At 47.3% G+C, this 21081-nt stretch overlaps 1 protein-coding gene across 1 annotated transcript in view; it reads right to left on the reverse strand.

Annotated features, from left to right (window-relative positions):
* Window positions 1-21081, reverse strand: part of STX18 (syntaxin 18) — a 310842-nt gene that overhangs the window by 42044 nt on the left and 247717 nt on the right. Inside the window, exon 8 of the mRNA XM_082243526.1 lies at window positions 15779-15837. Coding sequence (XP_082099652.1) covers window positions 15779-15837 — 59 coding nt within the window. The remainder of the gene's footprint in view (window positions 1-15778; window positions 15838-21081) is intronic.

Here is a 21081-nt window from a genome sequence, read left to right on the forward strand (position 1 = left end):
TCTGGTGGCGGTCCTTTCTTTTGATTTGATTACATGCCCTTTCACTAGTCATTTTGGTAAACGGCTGCACAATTGGTGAAGGATTCACAGTATTTGTAGTCCTACACAGTTATATTATTGACTATTTTGTACGGTATCACGCTATGGATTATTATTTTTCCTTCACATGATACACGACCACAATATTGGGAGTTCCTTGCGCTAGAATTCCATTGGATCACCTGGGCTCGTGAACTCATCTCATCACATGAATTCTGCAATTTAAAATTGCCGTTCTGGTAAGCACAATTCCTACGGGATCTTTTGGAAGCAGCACAAGATTTCATACATCACCAGTCACTTTATGTTATTTGGGACTTTAAACAGTTGGACATTCATTTGTTTATTTTTCAATTTAGCGCGACTTATACAATATATAATTTTTAAGGGTGTGGTCACACTTGAAGTCGCAGCTCACTATTTGTTGCCTTTAGCGCGGTTATAACCTTCTTCTTTTTATTTTGTAATGAATGAGAAGTGACCTGACATCGGGCGGGGGGAGCGGCCGCTATTAGCTGTAACTATGTGAGCCTTCACTTCCCTGACAGCGGAGATACATGCCTGTCAGTGAAGTGAAGCTCTCACATAGTTACAGCTAATAGCGGCCGCTCCCCCCGCCCGATGTCAGGTCACTTCTCATTCACATATAGTCGCGCTGAGCTGACAGGAAGGATCACATAGTTCAATAGCGGCCGCTCGCCCCGCCCCCCCCCCTGGTGTGTCCCTCCATTACACAGATCGTAGTAGGGACGTCATTGAGAGGCGGATGGCCGGCCAGAGGCGGGACTTTTAAAACCTGCCCTCGCTGCGCTGCGCCCTCCTCCTTCCCCACGGCGGCCATTATTTTCGGCAATGTTAACCCATTATCGGCCGAAATGAGATTTTCGGCCGATAATTTCGGTGGCCGAAATTTCGGTGCATCCCTAATATATATTACCCCCTGCCCCACCGGTGGTGGTAAGGGAGGTGATTAATTTATTTGCGTAGTATCCCGATGCATATGTTCTGTGTATGGGGGATTTCAATTTGTTATAGGACCCAGCCTTGGACATAACTTTATGACGTCATCATGACGTCATCTGTGACACGAGGGGCCGGGGCCTCCCGATGACGTCACACCCACAATGGCTATATAACAAGCTGCAGAGACCGGCATAATCACCGGAGACATCAGAGGAGGACCGGAGGAAGAAGAAGAGAAGAGCCGAGGGCAAAAGAGCAGAAGAGTGGACAGCAAAAGAGCAGAAGAGTGGACAGCAAAAGAGCAGAAGAGCGGACAGCAAAGGAGCAAAAGACCAGAAGACCAGTAGAGGGAGAAGACCAGAGCAGAGAAGAACAGATGGAAGATTTTTAATAAACTTTCCAGAACGTCTCCTGTCGTTATTTCCATACACTGCCTTTTATGGGGTGAATGGGTAGGGGTACAGTGTACCCCATACCCATTCACATAGGGAGGGGGTCCGGGATCTGGGGGGCCCCCTTGTTAAAGAGGGCTTCCAGATTCCGATGAGCCCCCTACCCGCAGACCCCCACAACCACCGGCCAGGGTTGTGGGGATGAGGCCCTTGTCCTCATCAACATGGACGCAAGGTGCTTTGGGGTGGGGCGTGGGGGGAGCTCGACCCCTCCCCCTTCCTGCCCTACCGGGTTGCGTGCTCGGATAAGGGTCTGGTATGGATTTTGGGGGGGGGCCCCACGCCGTTTTTTCGGCGTGGGGCTACCCTCAAATTCCATACCAGACCCGAAGGGCCTGGTTTGGAACCTGGGGGGGGGGGGACCCCCACGCAGTTTTTTTCCCATTTTTGGAGTGGAGTTCCCCCTCAAGATTCTCACAGCGCAAGTCGCGCCGCAAGTCGGATCATCCTGATCCAACTTGCGGTGCGACTTCCATTCAAATCAATAGGCTCCCATAGGGAACCATTGATTTTGAATGGAAGAAAAAAAACATATAACGTGGCTGAACGTACGTTCATCACGTCCGGTCAAAAATTTTTCGGCACTGGGTCTCTATTTTATATGCTCACCCTACATCCAATTTACTGGTGAATGGTAAATTATCTCCTTTGCTGATACAAGACAAGGGTGTCCATTGTCCCCGCTTTTATTTTCCATTGTCATGGAACCCTTGGCCTTATGGTTTAGACAATCTCCTTTATTTCCAGGTATTACATATGGGGACAATACCGAAAAAATTGGACTATATGCAGACAAAATCATCCAGTATATGCCAGATACTACAGCCTCTCTAGATACTGCTATGCACATTATTGAGATATATGGTACCTTTTCTGGCTTAAAAATTAAATGGCAGAAGTCAGCCCTAATGCCACTTTGTCCCCAATCATCTGGCTCTGACACCTCGGCTTCTCCGCTTAAGGTAGTATCCGTTTTGAAATACTTAGGGATTATAATCATGGCTACCACTTCTACCATTCTGGAGGCCAATGTAACCCCACTTTTAAAACGGACAGTGTGGACTAAACTTTCATTCTTGGTGGTTGGCCTGATCAACCTCATTAAAATGGTGCTTCATGCTGAGCATACACTATATGAAAAATTTACCGAAATTCGGTCATTTGGACAGTTTTTTGGCCAATTAATGGGCACAAATTGGTAATCGGTTGTGACGTTTTTGAGCTGAAAAAACAAGGACAAGTTTGGACATTTTCTGCCGAACGAACAATAAATTGAAAGGTAATTGTGTTTCTCGTCCAAACTGTTTGCACTAGGTATATGTGAAAAAAAACAAAACACAAAACGGATTAGTTTATGGCACAACTGCAAACCTACCAAGACATGGTCGTCCACCTAAACTCCACAAATCTGGCCTTTATGAAAGAGTGGCAAGAAGAAAGCCATAAGAAATTCCATTTGCAGGTGCAAGAAGCCATGTGGGGGACACAGCAAACAGGGGGAAGAAGGTGTTCTGGTCAGATGAGACCAAAATTGAACTTTTTGGCCTAAAAGCAAAACGCTATGTGTGGTGGAAAACTAACAATGCACATCACCCTGAACACACCATCCCCACCATGGAACATGGTGGTGGCAGCATCATGTTGTGGGGATGCTTTTCTTCAGGAAGGACAGGGAAGCCAAATGCATCACATTCTTAAAAGAAAACCCATTTGAGTCTGCAAAAGACTTGACTGGGACAGAGGTTCACATTCCAGCAGGACAACGACCTTAAACATACAGCCAGAGCTAAATTAAATGGTTTCGATCAAATCATATTCATGTGTTAGAAAGGCCCAGTGAAAGTCCAGAGCTAAATCCAATTGAGAATCTGTGGCAAGACTTGAAAATTGCTGTCCACAAATGCTCTTTACCCAACCTGACAGAGCTTGAGCTATTTTACAAAGAATGGGCAAAAATGTCATTCTCTAGATGTGCAAAGCTGGTAGAGACATACACAAAATGATTTGCAGCTGTAATTGCAGTAAAATGAGGTTCTACAAAGTATTGATTCAGGGGGGCTGAATACAAATGCACACCACACTTTTCAGATATTTGTAAAAAATGTTGAAAATCTTTTATCATTTTCCTTCCACTTCACAATTATTTGCCACTTTGTGTAGGTCTATTACATAAAACCCCAATAAAAACCATTTAGGTTTTTGGTTGTAACATGACAAAGTGTGGAAAATGTCAAGGGGTATAAATATTTTTTCAAGGCAGTGTATTTGACTCCACTAATTATTAGAAAATCGAATGTTCCGAAAATAACAATTTTCAAACTAAATTCTACTAGTTTATATGGCTAGATTTACAGTAAGTGATGGCAGGGAAACAGTACCTTGCGAAACTTGATGTTTTAATCTTATCCAGAGGTTACAGGATAGATCTACAGGAAATCCATCTAACATTATTTAAATCTGAGAACACTGCAGATGGCTAAAGCTGTTAGTACATATGAATTTTTCTGTGCATCTCCCTGTGACTGGTAACAATGCATTATTAAATAATGTGTTTTATACAGATTAGCAGTAATTAACACTAAAATGCAGTAAGAATGGGCCTGAGAGGAGATACAACTTATCCATGAAAAGCGGGTAGTCATTTCCAGCGTCCATCAATATTTTGTTGCCAAGGAAAATGGGATTTTTTACTTACCGTACAATCCATTTCTCTGATGTTCATTGACGGACAACTCCTGATCTTCTTAACCACTGGGTTATACTGCTCCCTACAGGAGTAGGACACCAGGCAGAAAAAAAAGTCTGGCTACGCCTATGGGAAGTCCCAGGGGTATACTCCCACTTTCTGCTATAGGTACTCAGTTTTGTTACAAGCAGTGTCAGAAGAATTACAACTCCACAAAGGGGTGGGTGCTGTGTCTATCAATGAACATCAGAGAAATTAATTTTACCGTAAGTTAAAAATACAATTTTTTCTTTCGTTTATTGACGGACACAGCTTCTGATCTTCTTAACCATTGGGACGTCCCAAAGCAGTGTTAAACATGAGGGATGGGAACAGCAAAAAAGAAATTCCCAAGGTTAGCTATAGCTCGCCTGAAAAAACAATACACCTTAAAGAGGACCAGATCCTCTAAACAGCAGCCTGAAAAACCTTGCGGCCAAAGGAAGCATCCGCAGATGCCAACACATCCACCTTATAGAACGTTGTGAAAGTGTGCACCAACAACCAGGTGGCCGCCTTGCAAACCTGTGTGACTGATACCTGACAACGGAAGGCCCAAGAGGCACTGAGCACCCGAGTAAAGTGTGCCTTGACAGGGAAAGGAGGAACCTGACCCCTGATGGAATAGGTCTGATTCACCGTCTTTCTAATCCATCTGGAAATGGTCACAGAGGAAGCAGACAACCCTTTCCTGAGGCCCATCTGTGAGCAAAAATAGTGAGTCTGACTTCTGAAAAGACTCCGTAGCTGCAAAGTACATTCTTATTGCCTGGACTACATCCAAGACATGCAAGGCACTTTCCTTTGGATGAGCAAAATGTCTTCATTCCAATGAAAATCTGAGACAACCTTTGGAAGGAACGACATGAAGGGACAAAGAACCACCTTATCTCTGTGAACCACCAAGTAAGATGAAAGACAGAAAAACTCCAACAATTCGGACACCCTGCGTGCCGAGGTGATAGCCACCATGAAGGCCACCTTCTGGGACAGCGTAAATAGGGGAATCTCCCGAAAAAAGGAGGCTTCTGGAGAACTGAAAGCACCAAATTGAGGTCCCAAGGCAGCAACGAAGACCGCACTGGAGGGGCCAGGTGCCTAACTCCCTTAAGAAAAGTATGCTCCAGGGAGTATGTGGCCAAGGACAGTTGAAAGAAGACCTTTTTGACTCAATCGAGTTAAGGTGTCCAAAGACTTTGGATCTTTGTTCCATTTTACGAGACTCTCCATTTGTAAGGGACTCGTGTGGAAATGAGCAAATGGAACCGTCTTGAAGGTTGACACCATCAGACCCTAGGCCCGTATGCAAGTTCGTAGAGAGGACCAACTGTTTGCCAACAGCAAATGGATTGCCCCCTGCAATTTCAGCAGCTTGTCTGGAGGAAGAAAGACCCTCGCCAAAGTGGAATCCAGAGTCAGGCCCAGATAATCCAGTCTTAATGGCATCAGGGCAGATTTTTTAAATTTATGTTACAATCGAACTCTTGCAGAGCCCGTACCGTGATCGTCAAGTCACCTGACAGGGCTGAATGAGAGTCAGGTAACCCAGTACCGAAATCCCCCATTGGCGCAGGAATGCCAACACCGGAGCCAGCAACTTGGTAAAGACCCTGGGGCCAGAGGCGAGACCAAAGGGCAACGCCACAAATTGATAATGCTCCTCTCCTACAGCAAAGCGAAGAAAACGCTGATGACCAACGTAGATAGGGATGTGTAGATACGCATCCTTTATCGAGGCCAAAAAATCCCCTTGGTGTAGGGACACCACTACTGGTCGAATGGACTCCATTCGAAACTTCTGTACATCGGTTCACCTTGAGGTCCAGAATTGGACATACTTTGCCTTCTTTTCTGGGCACAGTAAACAGGTTTGAATAGAATCCCCGAAAGCGTTCTCAAGATGGAACGGTCAAAATCACCCCTTGTGACAGCAGGTCTTGTACTGCCTTTTGTAGATCCCTTAACTGGTCTGGAGATAGGTGTAGATTGGATGGGAAGAACCTGTCCGAAGGTCGAGACCGGAATTCGATTTTGTAACCCGAACGGATCAGTTCGTGAAACCATTTGTCCTGAATCAAGGAAGCCCATGGTTCTGGAAAGAATCTAAGATGTCCCCCCACGCCCAGAAACGGGGGAGGGCTATGTGTGGGGTTATGCCTGCAGGGACAGCCCCATAGGTGTGGTAAAGCTTTTTCTTGCCTAGTGACTTACTCCTGTAGGGGGCAGTATAACCCAATGGTCAAGAAGATATGAAGCTGCGTCTCTCAATGAACAATAGAGAAAAACTGGATGTTTGACTTACCATAAAATCCTTCTCTCTTAAGCTCATTGACAGATGCAGGACTCCTATCTTGATATCCGTAGGGTATTGCTGCCCCCTATAGGAGTAGGACACTAGGCAGAAAAATAATTCTGGCTACACCTATGGGCAGTCCCCAAGGGGTATACCCTCTCTCTTCCTGCTATAGGATGTCAGTTATGTAACAAAGCAGAGTCAGAGAAACCACACCAACCAAACTTGAAGAAAGAGGGGTGGGTGCTGCGTCTGTCAATTAGCTTAAGAGAAAAGATTTTACGGTAAGTCAAAAAAATGGATTTTTGTAAAATCTTACCGTAAAATCCTTTTCTCTTAGCTCATTGACAGACGTAGTCCTCGGTGATACAGCACCTTCGGGTTATGTTGCCTCCACAGGAGCAGGACTAGACAGGAAATTAAAAAGCTCTGGCCACACCCTAGGGGCAGTCCCAGAGGGCATATCCCCTCTCTCTCTGCCTCAGCAAATCAGTTATGTGAAAAAGCAGTCTTTAGAGATTTTAACCCAACCCAACTCAAAAAACAGAGGGGCGGGGACTACGTCTGTCAATGAGCTAAGAGAAAAGGATTTTACGGTAAGATTTTACAAAAATCCATTTTTCTCTAGCGCTCATTGACAGACGTAGTCCTCGGTGATACAGCACCTTCGGGACGTCCCAGAGCAGTATCACAAATGAGGGGTGGGAAAATGAAAATCAAATCCCAATCTAGAAGGCCCAACCGGTGCCAACTAGAAGTTTACAATGCTCATCCTTAATGATGAGACTCAACAAAAAAGAGAAAAAAATTTTTTTTTTTTCCAAACAGAAAAAACCCTCGAGGTAGACCACCGGTCTCCTCAAATTGCGGCCTGCAAAACCTTGCGGCCAAATGAGGCATCCGCCGATGCCGTCACATCAATTTTATAGAATTTTGTAAAGGTATGTACCGACGACCAGGTGGCCGCCTTACATACCTGGACCACTGACGCCTGATGGCGAAAGGCCCAGGAAGTACTGAGCGCTCGAGTGGAGTGCGCCCTAACAGGGAACGGAGGACTCTGACCCTTAATAGAATAAGCCTGTACCACCGTTTGTCTAATCCATTTGGCAATGGTCGCAGCAGATGCAGGCAAACCCTTTCTGGGGCCATCCGTGATCACAAAAAGTGAATCCGTCTTACGGAATGATTCCGTAGCTTTCAGGTATACCCTGATTGCCCGAACCACATCTAAGGAATGCAACGCATGTTCCCGATGATGCTTGGGCTGAGGACACAAGGAAGGTAGTACAATATCTTCATTCAGATGAAAATCTGAAACCACCTTAGGAAGAAAAGATGGCTTAGGATGAAGTACTACCTTATCCCTATGAATAACTAGGTATGGGGACTGGCATGATAATGCAGCCAGTTCTGACACCCTGCGAGCAGAAGTAATAGCCACCAAGAAGGCCACCTTCTGGGATAAAGTAAGCAAGGGAATCTCCCTGATGTTTTCAAAGGGAGGTTTCTGTAGAACCGACAAAACCAAATTAAGATCCCAGGGCGGTAAGGGCGCGCGGACTGGTGGAGCCAGGTGCCGCACCCCCTGGATGAAATTCCGCACCAAGGACTTGGTAGCTAAAGGCTTCTGAAAGAAGATTGCTAATGCTGAAACTTGACCCTTGATGGTGCTCAAGGCTAGCTTCTGCTCAACCCCTTGTTGCAAAAAGGCCAATATTCGAGTCACCGAATAGGTACGTGGAGGAAATCCTAAAGATTCGCACCACGCAATATAAGTCTTCCATGTGTGATAATAGACCTTGCTGGAAGTCGCTTTCCTTGCTTTAATAAGGGTAGGAATGACTGAAGTAGACAAACCTCTGTCCTTCAGTACTTGGGTCTCAATGGCCAGGCCATTAAAACCAGCGACTGTAAAGCATGATGGTAAATTGGTCCTTGAGACCACAGACACTCCCTGAGACGAAGTTCCCACGGAACGTCTGCGACTAGCATGTCCAAGTCGGCCAGGCCGGCTTGAGGAGGCCAGCCTAGAATTTCTAGGACCACTGGCGCTGATAGAATCTGAACCAGGCGTCCCTAGAGGTATCTGGCCCCGACCATCCGAGAAAGTCTGGTCGTTTTCTGTTCCCACACATTTATCAGATACCTGATTGTTATCAGGAAGGGTGATCTTTTCTGGTTGAACCTCAGGGACCGAAGTCACCCGACTAGAGTCTACTTGGCCTATCTGGTCAACCAGATCCGATTCCTGTGAGGTATAGGGACTAATCTTAGGAAAAGGTAAAGGAAAAGATCTATTCAGGGAACGGTAACTACCGCTTCCTGTAGTACTTAAATGTTGGAAGGGAAGAATCGCACCGGTAGTAGTGGTTGATGCTCGATCTAATGTCCTGAATACCGGTGAAAACGTCCCCCCACCCTGAAACCGGGTGGGGGCGCACCTTCAGGCTGTGTACTCCTTTGCTTCGGGTTTGGCTGGGTTGGTCCTCTGCTTGTCCGACCAGCCCTTCTTGAACCCTCCTGGAGGAGTCTTGCCTTTCCCGCTTGTACCAGCCGGGCGCCCTTTATGGGCGGTAAAGAAAGGTCCTCGCTTGTTGCGAGGTCCCTTAGCTTTAGCAGCCTGTGGCAAAAAAGTGCTCTTGCCCCCAGTGGCATCCTTAATGATTTCATCTAGGTTGGCCCCAAATAGACGATTCCCCTGAAAAGGGAGATTTGTCAAGGTCTTTTTGGAACCTAGGTCAGCTGACCAGCATTTTAACCACAGCACACGTCTGAGGATGACCGCTGACATAGATGCATGCCCTAATAAGGGAGTAGTGTCCAAGGCTGCGTCACAGATAAACTGTAGCCCTTGTATAATCTGTTCCATCAAATCAGATGTCTCCTGGGGAATATCTATTCCCCTAAGGTCTTGGCGTACCATTCTCGCCCATTCCGTAAGTGTCTGGGAAACTAGACCAATAACAATTACTGGTCTAAATGCTGACCCTATCAGAGAGAAGATGGTGCGGGACTCTGCTTCCATCTTTCGATCCACCGGATCCTTAAAGGACGAAGTGTCCTCCACTGGGATAACCATGGCTTTATTCAGCCTGGAAATAGGTGGATCCACCACTGGTGGTACCGTCCATTTCTTAATGATGGATTCCTCAAACGGATAGCGTCTAGCAATACGCTTGGAATAGTAAAGGTACGTTTAGAATGCTCCCATTCTCCTTTAATCTGATTACCGAAACATTTGGGTACAGGAAAAACCTTCACCGTTTTGATGGGCTTATTAGTACCAAAAGGAATCTCTGTTTCAGTTGCCTCTGCCGGTAAAGCCTCAAGTTTTAAGGTTTCCTGCACTGCCACAACTAGTGCGTCCACCAATGCTTCTTCCTGAATTATAGCGGGAGAAGAAACGTCCTCACTGTCTGAGGGGGCTTTACCTGAGACAGCAGCCCTTGCAGAGGAACCTGCAACTGCAGTGACCATCTCTGAATCTGAGTCAGAGGTGTCAGATAGTATAGGGGTAGGCGGGGGTCGCTTCCTTGACCCCCGTCCCTGACAGGCCGCCTCCACCCGAGCCACCATAGACTCCAAAATTGCTGTAAATGACTCTACACTCTGTGCACCGGCGGGTCCCGTGGCCCCCTCGAGGGAAACAGGTGGGGGAATATGTGTGGCAGGGTCCATGATAATTCCAGTCACTTCCTGGATAATATAATTCAAAAATAAAAAACTTTTTTTTTTTTTTTCCAGACCCCCAGCGCCACAAAAAGCCCCTTAGTGTTACCTGCTAGGGATCCCTATCGATCGAGAGAGAGAGAGATAGACCCCCAGGCTCACCACTTGATGCTCAGAGTTTAACTGCAACAGGTTACAGCGCTGTCTTGACAAACAGGAAGTCTTTTGGCTGGCTGCCCAGGAAGAAAGGAGGCGGCTCCGCCCCTCTGCACGCCTTCCGGCGCCTCCCCTAGCTCCACGAGGTGTTTGGATCACCTCAAACATGGCCGCCCCCATGCTGGAGACACGAGGCTACGCCAAAATGGCGGCTCGTGCGATCCAGCAAAAAAAATAGCGGTGTGCTGCAGGGCACACAACACTCTCTCTGCATGGGGATTTGGCGTGGTTGGCGGTACCGGTCCTGGCGGACCGCATGGCCATTCGGGAGGCCTGCTAATAGCTGGAGATCTGATTAGGAAGGCAGTCTACATGTCCGTGGCTTCTGACTGGTAGGTAGCTTATTCTTATCACCGTAAGATTCCCAGAATGCCACTGATTACAATCTTTTTAACATGTATACAATTAGATTGTTAGCTCCCAAACCAAGCCTCCTGGCTTTTTGCACATAAAATCACACTCAAAGTAGGAGGATCTGTGTCATTTATAGGATAGAGAGGGACTCTATCTTACCATACAGAGAGGGGCCCGCGTTCACCACAAGACCCGTCAGGGGAAAAAGGGGGAACATACTACTCACCATACCGGAACCAGGCGGGCACCAACTCCTGACAGTACCCCTCTCCACCGGGGCGGGAGGGCTGTCGACCGATATGGACGCCGTGACTCATGGTCTTTGGCGTTTCAGCGAGACGTTTAACTCGCGGGGTCAGTCCTTTAATGGGACTTTGTCGCGGCCGACCCAGCGCGGAGCTATGGCCTGCACGCGCTCGTAGGCTGAACTGGGGTGACCACCGGATCTCAACATCCAGCCCATCGCCCAGTTCAGCTTTCTTGCTTGAAGATCTCACAGGAACACTGGAGAAAAAAAGCTGTCTAAAAAAATATTTTAAGAAAAAAATCTTGCCAGGACCTAAGATCCCAGCAAGGTATCTAGGTCCTTACTCCTAACTAGACAGAAAATAACTGATTTGCTGAGGCAGAGAGAGAGGGGATATGCCCTCTGGGACTGCCCCTAGGGTGTGGCCAGAGCTTTTTAATTTCCTGTCTAGTCCTGCTCCTGTGGAGGCAACATAACCCGAAGGTGCTGTATCACCGAGGACTACGTCTGTCAATGAGCGCTAGAGAAATCCAGTTCTCTGTCGCTCATTGACAGACGCAGGACTCATATCTTGATATCTGTAGGGACGTCCCAAAGCAGTGCCATAATTGAGGGGTGGGATAGCAGAAGAAAACATTCCATAAGGCCAAAAACATAGCCAACCAGGAAACATAGGACTCATCGGAACAAAAAGATGAGACCCACCTGAAATCCAAAACAGAACCCCCGAGGAAGACCAAGGGTCACCTCAGACAGCAGCCTGCAAAACCTTGCGGCCGAAAGAGGCATCTGCAGATGCCAGCACATCAACTTTATAAAACTTTGTAAATGTATGAACAGACGACCAGGTAGCCGCTTTGCAAACCTGAAGCACAGACGCCAGATGGCAGGAAAGCTCAGGAAGCACTAGGTGCCCGAGTAGATTGCGCCTTAACAGGGAAAGGGAGAACCTGACCCTTAGTCAAATAAGCCTGCAACACCGTCTGCCTGATCTATCTGAAGATAGTCGCAGCAGACGCAGGCAACCCTTTCCTAGACCCATCCATGATCACAAAGAGCGAATCTGACCTACAAAAAGAGTCAGTAGTGGCCAGGTACACCCTGATTGCCCGAACCATTTTCAAGGTGTGCAGTGCAACTTCTTTAGGTTGGCTGGGCTTAGGACACAGGGAAGGCAACAAAATATCCTCATTTAAGTGAAAACCGGAGACCACCTTAGGAAGGAAGGATGGATCCGAAGAACCACTTTATCCCTATGAACCACCAGATACAGGGAGGGACAGGACAATGCAGCCAGTTGCGACACCCTGCGCACAGAAATAATAGCCACCAAAAGGCCACCTTCTGGGATAAGGTAAGCCGGGGAATCTCCCTAATATTTTCAGGAGGAGGGGAGGTTTCTGGAGAACCAACAGCACTAAATTAAGGTCCCAGGGCGGTAAGGTAGAGTGCACCGGAGGAACCAGGTGCCGCACCCCCTGGATGAAATTTCGCACCAGGGAATGAGTGGCCAGTGGCCTCTGGAAGAAAATTGCAAAGGTCGAGACCTGGCCCTTGATAGTACTCAAAGCCAGCTTCTGCTCAACCCCCCGTTGAAGAAAGGCCAAGACCCGAGGCACCGAGTAAGAACGTGGAGGAACCCCGAGGTACTAACACCACGCAATATAAGACTTCCAGGTACTACAATAGATCTTTCTAGAAGTCGCTTTCCTCGCTTTAAGCAGAGTAGGCACAACAGAAGCAGACAATCCCCTGTCTTTCAGCACCTGGCTCTCAACAGCCAAGCCGTCAAAGCCAGCAACCGTAAAGCAGGATGGAAGATCGGCCCCTGAGACAGTAGATCCTCCCTGAGAGGAAGCCGCCATGGAGCGTCTGCGACCAGCCTGACCAAGTCGGCGTATCAGGCGCGACAAGGCCAGTCCGGAGCCACAAGAACGACCGGAATCCCTTCCGCCTCTATCCTGCGAAGAAGTCTCAGCAGCAACTTGAGAGGAGGAAAGGCATACAGCAGCCGATATTGCCCCCACGGGGCCACCAGCGCGTCTGTGGCGTCTGCCAGAGGATCTCGGGATCGGGCCACAAACCTCTGCACTTTTCTGTTGAGCCAGGACGCCAACAGATCCACATCCGGGGTTCCCCAATGAAGGCACAACTGATGAAACACCTCCAGATGAAGAGACCATTCCCCTTAATCCAAGGTCTGTCGACTGGGAAAATCTGCCTGTCAATTTTCTACGCCTGGAATGTGAACCCCGGAGAGAGCTGGAACAAAGCGTTCCGCCCAACGGAGGATGCCGGCCACTTCCAAGGCCGCAAGGACACTCTTGGTGCCTCCTTGGTGATTGACATAAGCCACTGCCGTGGCATTGTCCGACTGAATCCGCACTGGACAGTCCCGAAGATGCTCGGTCCAGTGAACCAGGCAAAGCCTGATCGCTCTCAGTTCAAATACATTTATCGGCAACCTGGATTCTTCTAGTGACCAGATTCCCTGAGCAGAAAACCTGTCGAGAACCCCTCCCCACCTGGATAGACTGGCATCCGCGGTGACAATCGTCCAATAGATCGGAAGAAAGGATTTCCCTTGAATGAGCATCGGAGACTGAAGCCACCATATCAGGGACTCCCTGGTCCGCTCCCTCAGCCGGATCTGATTGTCCAGAGAATCGGGATTCCGGTTCCATTTGAGAAGGATCTCCTTTTGGAGGGTCCTCGTATGAAACTGAGAAAAAGGTACCGCCTCGAAAGACACCACCATCAGTCCCAGAACCCTCATGCAGGTTCGAAGGGACGACCATTTGGCGGACAGCAATAGCTGAGTCGCTGTTTGGATTTCTGGAGTTTTGCCGCAGGAAGAAACACCTTGGCCAAGGACGCATCTAAAGTCAGGCCCAGATAGTCCAGTCTTCTGGAGGGGACCAAGGACGACTTCTGCAGGTTCACAAGCCACCCAAACTCTGCCAGAGAGGTCATGGTTATCTCCAAATTTGACATCAGAGCCTGCGGAGACTCCGCACGGAGGAGGAGGTCGTCCAGGTAGCCCAGGTCCGATATCCCCCGTTGCCGCAACAGCGCCAGAACCAGAGCCAAAACCTTTGTAAAGACCCGGGGAGCAGAGGCGAGACCAAAGGGTAACGCCACAAACTGATAATGGTCCTCTCCCACCGCAAAGCGCAGAAAACGCTGGTGTCCTGTGTAAATGGGAATGTGAAGGCAGGCATTTTTGATGTCTATGGAGGCCAAAAAGTCCCCCTGATGCAGGGAGGCCACCACCGTGCGAATGGACTCCATCTTGAACTTTTGCACCTGGACTAAACAATTTAGCGCCTTTAAGTCCAGAATCGTACGCACCTTGCCCTCCTTTCTGGGCACTGTGAACAGATTTGAGTAAAAGCCCCGAAAACTTTCCCCACACGGAACCAGAAATATTACACCCTGTCGTACCAAGTCCTGTACTGCCCCCAACAGAGCCCTTTAGGCGATCCGGGGACAGTCTCACATTGGTAGGGAAGAACCTTACCGGTGGAACTGATCAAAACTCGATCTTGTACCCCGACCGTATGACCTCGTGAACCCATTTGTCTCGAATCCTGGAGAGCCACGGATCCGGGAACCAGCAAAGACGTTCCCCCACCCCTGACATGGGTGGGGGCGCACCTTCAGGCCGAAGCGGACTTGTCCTCAGGTCTGGAGGAACCTGATTTCTGCTTACCAGACCAGGGTCGCTTGGAACCCCCCGAGGGGGCCTTGAAGGGTTTCGCCTTGTCGACCGCTCCAGAGGAACGAAAAAACTTCTTGTTGGCTGAAAAGGAGAGTCCCCGTCTGCGACGAGGGTCCTTACCCTTGGCAGCCTGTGGGAGAAAGGTGCTCTTGCCCCCAGTGAGACCTTTGATAATAACATCTAAGGTAGCACCAAACAGGCGATCCCCCTGAAAAGGGAGATCAGTCAAGGCTTTTTTTAGAAGCCTGATCCACCGACCGGCACTTCAGCCACAGCATGCGCCGGAGGACCACCGCCGAAAACGACAAACGCTCCAGCATTGGAGCAGTATCTAGTGCGGCATTGCAAATTGCAGCCCCTGCACCATTTGGTCCAGCAACTCTGACACGGCAGGGGGGAGGTTTCTCCCCTCCAGGTCACGGCGTAGTAACTTGGTCCATTCCGATAATGTTTGCGAAAACAGGGCAATGGTAAACACCGGCCTGCAGGCAGACCCCGCCAGGAAGAACAAAGTGTGGGACACAGACTCTGCCCTACGATCAACCAGATCCCTAAAGAACAGGGAGTCCTCCACTGGGATCACAGTAGCTTTATTCAGCCTTGAGACCGGTGGATCCACCGTAGGCGGCACCGTCCAATTTTTAATGGAGGGACTCCTCAAATGGGTAGCGCCTAGCAATCCGCTTAGGCATCTCAGGGGGGCGTTTGGGACGGTCCCACTCTTTCTTAATGATATCGTCGAAGCATGCGGGAAAAGGAAAAACCTTTGTCACCCTTGAGGACTTGCGAGTGCCAAAGGCAGCTGCATCCTCCAGCTTAAGGGTATCCCGGACAGACACAACCAATGCGTCCACCAGCACCTTGTCTTGCGCGACAGCGGAGCAAGACAGGTCATCCTCACTATCAGAGGAGACTCCTGTAGGGGGCAGCATAACCCAATTGTCAAGAAGGTTCTGGAGCTATGTCCGTCAATGAACGAAAGAGAAAATGTGCATTTATTACTTTTTTAAAAAAGTGAACTTATGCTTTAAGATTTTCTTCCCTTGCACAGTAGAATATCAAATTATATCTGAATGAAACAAAGTTATTTGTTTACCTTACTTCATCAAACAGATTTTTCATCTCGCTGACAAGTCTCTGGTTTTCCTCCTCAAACTGTAAGAAAAAAAAAAAAATTATAAAAGGTGAATATTCATTTAATGTAAATAAAATGACACTAAACCCACCAGTTTATCTGGCTCCCAAAAGAAAGTTCAAGTTAGAAATGTTCAGTTAATGGTATTAAATCCTCAATCAAACATACCAGTGTTGTTCTCTGCAATGTTTTTGTTTACATTCTGCCAACTAGCACATGCGCAGCATAGGCTACATTCAAGGCATGCCTCTGACAAAACCATGTCACAGTTGTGAGTATGCTTATGTCAGTTTTCAAACACTAAAGCTATAGCCGCTAGCAGTGATCATTGTTATCAGACGGTGGGGAAGCCTCCTGCTATCAGAATTCAATAGAGCAGCGGTGGTTGAAGGAAAGAAAACTGCATAATCTATGGCCAGCCTGAGCTAGGAGTTTGCAATGTTTACACATATAGTTAGTACTATCTAAGGCCAGACATAGACAAAGCCAGTGAAGTTCCTCCAGCCAAACTCGCTCATCCATGGGTTTATGGATCCTAATTTGTGCACTGGTCCAAATCATTTGGTGGAGGGGGGATTAAGGTGAGAGGTTGTTTTTCAGGGGTTGTGATTGGCCCCTTAGTTGCAGTGAAGGGAACTCTTAAGGCGTCAGCATACCAATACATTTTGGACAATTTCATGCTCCCAATTTTGTGGGAACAGTTTGGGGATGGCCCCTTCCTGATCCAACATAACAGCACACCAGTGCACAAACCAAGGTCCAAAAAGACAAACATCCCTTGTAATAGAAATAAGCATGACAGGTTCTCTTTAATGTGAGATCTGTGGTCAAAAAGACCTCAGATGTCACATTAACACTTTAAAAAAAAAAAAAACAACAACATCGTGGCCCTTTAAGGCCATTGGGCAGGATTAACGTTTGAATTTGCTCCAGTCCTCCAAGGGCATAGAGTTGAGTGGGGGACATCTTGCCCTCATTCGACTTCCTGCCCAGCAACACAGGGGATCAGATCGTTTTCCCTGCTACTGACAGCTCCGGCAAGCAGGGAAAATGACCGGGAAGTGGAGGGGGGGGGGGATTCTTAGTTATCTGCTGCCATAACTCCGGTATTTAAGTCAAAGTAGTGACGTAAATACACAGTGGGCTGTCCGGAAGTGATTAAGGAGTGGGCTCCAGGCAAACCTGCCCTTGAATTGTTAGACAGGGTCAATTTATTTATTTTGTTGGCAAGTTGATAAGTGTGCAGTGAAATTTTTATCTCTCTGTGCTGTTATGTGATCCAGACTCTTTTCTCAGCATGGCTAGAATAGTGGGGGGGGGGGGCTGGGAACAATGCAACTCCCATGCATATGTGTGGAGGTTCCATCATCAGTGGCTGTACAATCGCCAAAGAGGAATGTAGTGAGGCCTGAATGTGGTGGTGCCACTTCATTTGAGAAAGGGGCAGCAGCCTGCAAACGCATATATATGCATATAGACACACACACACACACACCTGCAGTGTTGGTCATCTTACTTTAATAAAGTAATTAGTTACAGTTACAAATTACTTCTCCCAAAAAGTAAATGAGTTACTGACTCAGTTACCACATTGAAAAAGTAATTAGTTACTCAGAAAAGTAACTGCGACTTTTTTTTACTATTCTATAATGCAATTACGTTCTATGAGATCTTTAATAGTTGTGGCGGTGTGGCACACTGTGGGGGTCTGAGTCCTGAGTCCTCCTGACTGTGAGTAACTGTATTTTGTTTTGTTTTTTGGTACCTGCTGCCTGGAGTGGCTGGCTGTTGGTGGTGTGGCACACGAGTGGTGGCGGTGTGAAACACTGGTGGTGGCGGTGTGAAACACTGGTGGTGGCGGCGGTGTGGCACACTGGTGGTGGTGGCGGTGTGGCACACTGGTGGTGGTGGCGGTGTGGCACACTGGTGGTGGTGGCGGTGTGGCACACTGGTGGTGGTGCCACACCGCCACCAATCTGATAGATTACTCGTTACCCTCAAAAGTAACTGCGTTAAGTAAAACCGTTTACTTTAACGCAGTTACTTCCATCACTGCACACCTGCCACTTTTTTTTCTAGGTACACCTGCTCAATTGCTTGGTAACACAAGTTGCTAATCAGCCAATCACATGGCAGCAACTCAATGCTTTTAGTCATCTAGACATGGTAAAGACGACTTGCAGAAGTTCAAACCGAGTATCAGAATGGGGAAGAAAGGGGATTTAAGGGACTTGGAAAGTGGCATGGTTGTTGGTGCCAGATGGGCTTGGTCTGAGTATTTAAAAAACTGCTGATCTACAGGGACTTTGCCACACAACCATCTCTAGGGTTTACAGATACACACACAGTACATACACGTTGTAGTCCCGCTTACCTCCAGGAACACACCTGACTCCTGTGTACTATGTACCTACCCAAATTAGCAATGCCGCTCCAAACCACCTCTACTTGTCATTTAAGAACTGTTATGGTGCTGGCTCCTATACCCCATCTCTGCTTCCACATAAGTGTAGAGTTGCACTGCATCTTAAATTCTTCACATTGTTTTTTTTTTTTTCCACAAAAGCCAAAGCAAATGCATATATTCGGTCTCCACCCAAAATACCACACTCCCCACAGACACATTCACCCCAAAGCCTAGTACATGCTAGAAGATTTTTTTTTTTTGTTCAACCCAGCAGAGCTAAACGAAAAAAAAACCTGACAGCTCAGAAGGAGCCGCTGTACTAACTATCCGATGTTAGTACAGCAATCCCCCCTTGCTGTTCTATTGTGTTCTGACAGGGGGACAGCCCCTCGCAAGAACACTCAGGCTGATCGGCAGACCTTTTTCGGTCATGCCCCTTCTAGAAAAGCCGGTCAAACAACCGGCTTCTGTCGGACCGACTCCAGTACACACGGCCCGACATTCAGGCCCATGTGTACTAGGCTTTAGGTCTTGCTCATAGGGATTAGAGAATGTACCTCCTCTAAACCATGTTAAACAAGCCCTTAGGTGTGAAACACATCTTGGTAGTGTGGTCTATTGGATAGAAACAGAATGTAGTCATTGACCTTAGCTTTCATGAAATAAAACATGGAGAATTTAAGATTCTCAACTTATTCTACACTTAGGACTATATACTTGCTTACACATACAAACCTACCTCTCTCTATATGTATAATATAAATCTGCTTATCTAAAGCCTATTTCTATGTAAACTTTTAACCAAACAAGCATTCATATAGGAGACAAATATCTCTGGCAGTGAACAGCACTTGGCCTGAAAAGCACTTGGTTAAGTCTGGGTGGTAGAAAAGCAATCAGCGCTGCTGACAGCAGCCACTATTAATCTTTAAAAATCAATTTACCACGCAAGATTGGTCTACGGGAATAAAACGGATATCCAAAAAGTGCAGATTCGTCATCTGGAAGGATTACTGTAAGTGCATGAGGAAGATGTATCAGCCTTTGATATAACATAATCTTTACATATCCACTTCCCGCTCCAACCAGGCGGCCGTGACAAGTCATTGTACTAGTAATAAACCTGCAAACACACCATTTCTATATTCATTTACCAAGCTGATATCACACACTTTAACACCTCCGCCTTCTGTATGCAGACAGGTAATAGCAGAGAGAAGAGACAGACTTTTTTTTAATGGTTAACATCTATGAATAATAATGTAGGGTGTAACTAGTGCCAGTATGATCAACCCTTCTGTCTACACAAGTAATAAATAATGAAAATAAAGTCACTGCATCAGCATCTCAGCCAGCTAACTAGCTAGGAAGCCATGCCCGCATCACTGTGTTGACCATTGATGAAGTGCCCAGAGCCGGGACAAGGGGTGGGCAGGGGTGGCTGCCCTGGGCACTGTGGTATCATGTGAGAATGTGAGATTGGGGGGGGAGGGGGGGAGGGGATTTGTGTTTCAAGGGGGAATTTGGGGGGGGGGGGGGGCAACAGTATTGTTCTAGGAGGGGAAATTTGCGGGGTGCTAAGTGTGGTGATTTGGAGGGATTTGTGTTGGAAGGGGGATGGTGGGAGAAGATTTGTGCTAGGAGGGGGATTGAGGGGTTATTTGTGCTGGGAAGGGGGAGAAAATGTGTACTAGGAGGGGAAAATTTAGCGGTAGAGGATTTGTGCTGGGGGTGGGGGGGGGGGGCATTTGAGCTGGGGGGGACAAAAATGTGTGCTGGGAGGGGGAACTTCAGCAGTGGTGCGGATTTGTACTGGGAAGTGGAGGAATCTATGCTTAGGGGGTAAGCATGCAGATAAGTGCTCATTTTTTATGGGGGGGGGGTTTACTGACACATACATAATGCTCATACATCTTAGGGGAGGTGGGCGCAGTTTGGCATGTTCGCCCTGTGCTCTAGAGGACCTTGTCCCAGTGCCAACTTCCTAGTTGAAGTTAGGTTGAAGAAGGTAACAAGACAGGCATCTAGATACACCTGCTATTCCACCCCAGAGTTTCCTATACTTAAACTTACTACAAATACACTTAAGCCTAGTACATTTGATCAAAAAATTGTACAAATAGCGCTTTCCAAGCAACTGTACGATAATCAGGTGGTTAGTACACGGCTTTCAGGAGCCGATCACGAAAGTTCATCTGAAATTATCCAAAGGGACAAACACAAAATGTTTTCTTGTACGATACCAGATTGTATCATTTTCATTTAATCAGTACAGTTTTCCCCAGAAAATACAATACATTACACCACTTCCGAAGTTGTATTCTGTTGTACGAGAATTTTTTTAAGTTGAGTGACCTCTTTCATTTTCGATATGGAGACTAGCATGCAAAAAAAAAAAAAAAAAAAAAAAAAGAACGATCATTCATCTAAAACAACATTGTGTGTACCAGGCTTTAGGGCTTGTTGAGATGTACTTTGAGATTTATGGTTTAAAGATTCATTCACATTAGTGGTTGAGGGGCTGTAAAACCCTGCAGTTGAGCCTCACTTTACCCCCCCCTCCCAACGGCTCCCCCTTCTGCTGTAGAGGCAGCAGCCGGGGGTGTACACATGCCATGGCTGCAATACTTTGCGGCATGAAATATACCCCCTGTCACTTTCAACGGGGGCGCTTTAAGTCCCCTTCAACCGCATGCAACGCTGATGTGGGGTTCAAAGAGTTAAAGCGGGTGATAGATTTTATATAAAATATATTTTGTTTACAACTAAAATGACTTTTCCCTTTTCCTCATCACTTTTGATGCTTTTTATAAAATTACTAAACATTTGATTTTAAAACAACAACCTTGGTCAACAG

Source organism: Pelophylax lessonae (assembly GCF_965119305.1).
Source record: "Pelophylax lessonae genome assembly, chromosome: 1".
NCBI lineage: Eukaryota > Metazoa > Chordata > Amphibia > Anura > Ranidae > Pelophylax > Pelophylax lessonae.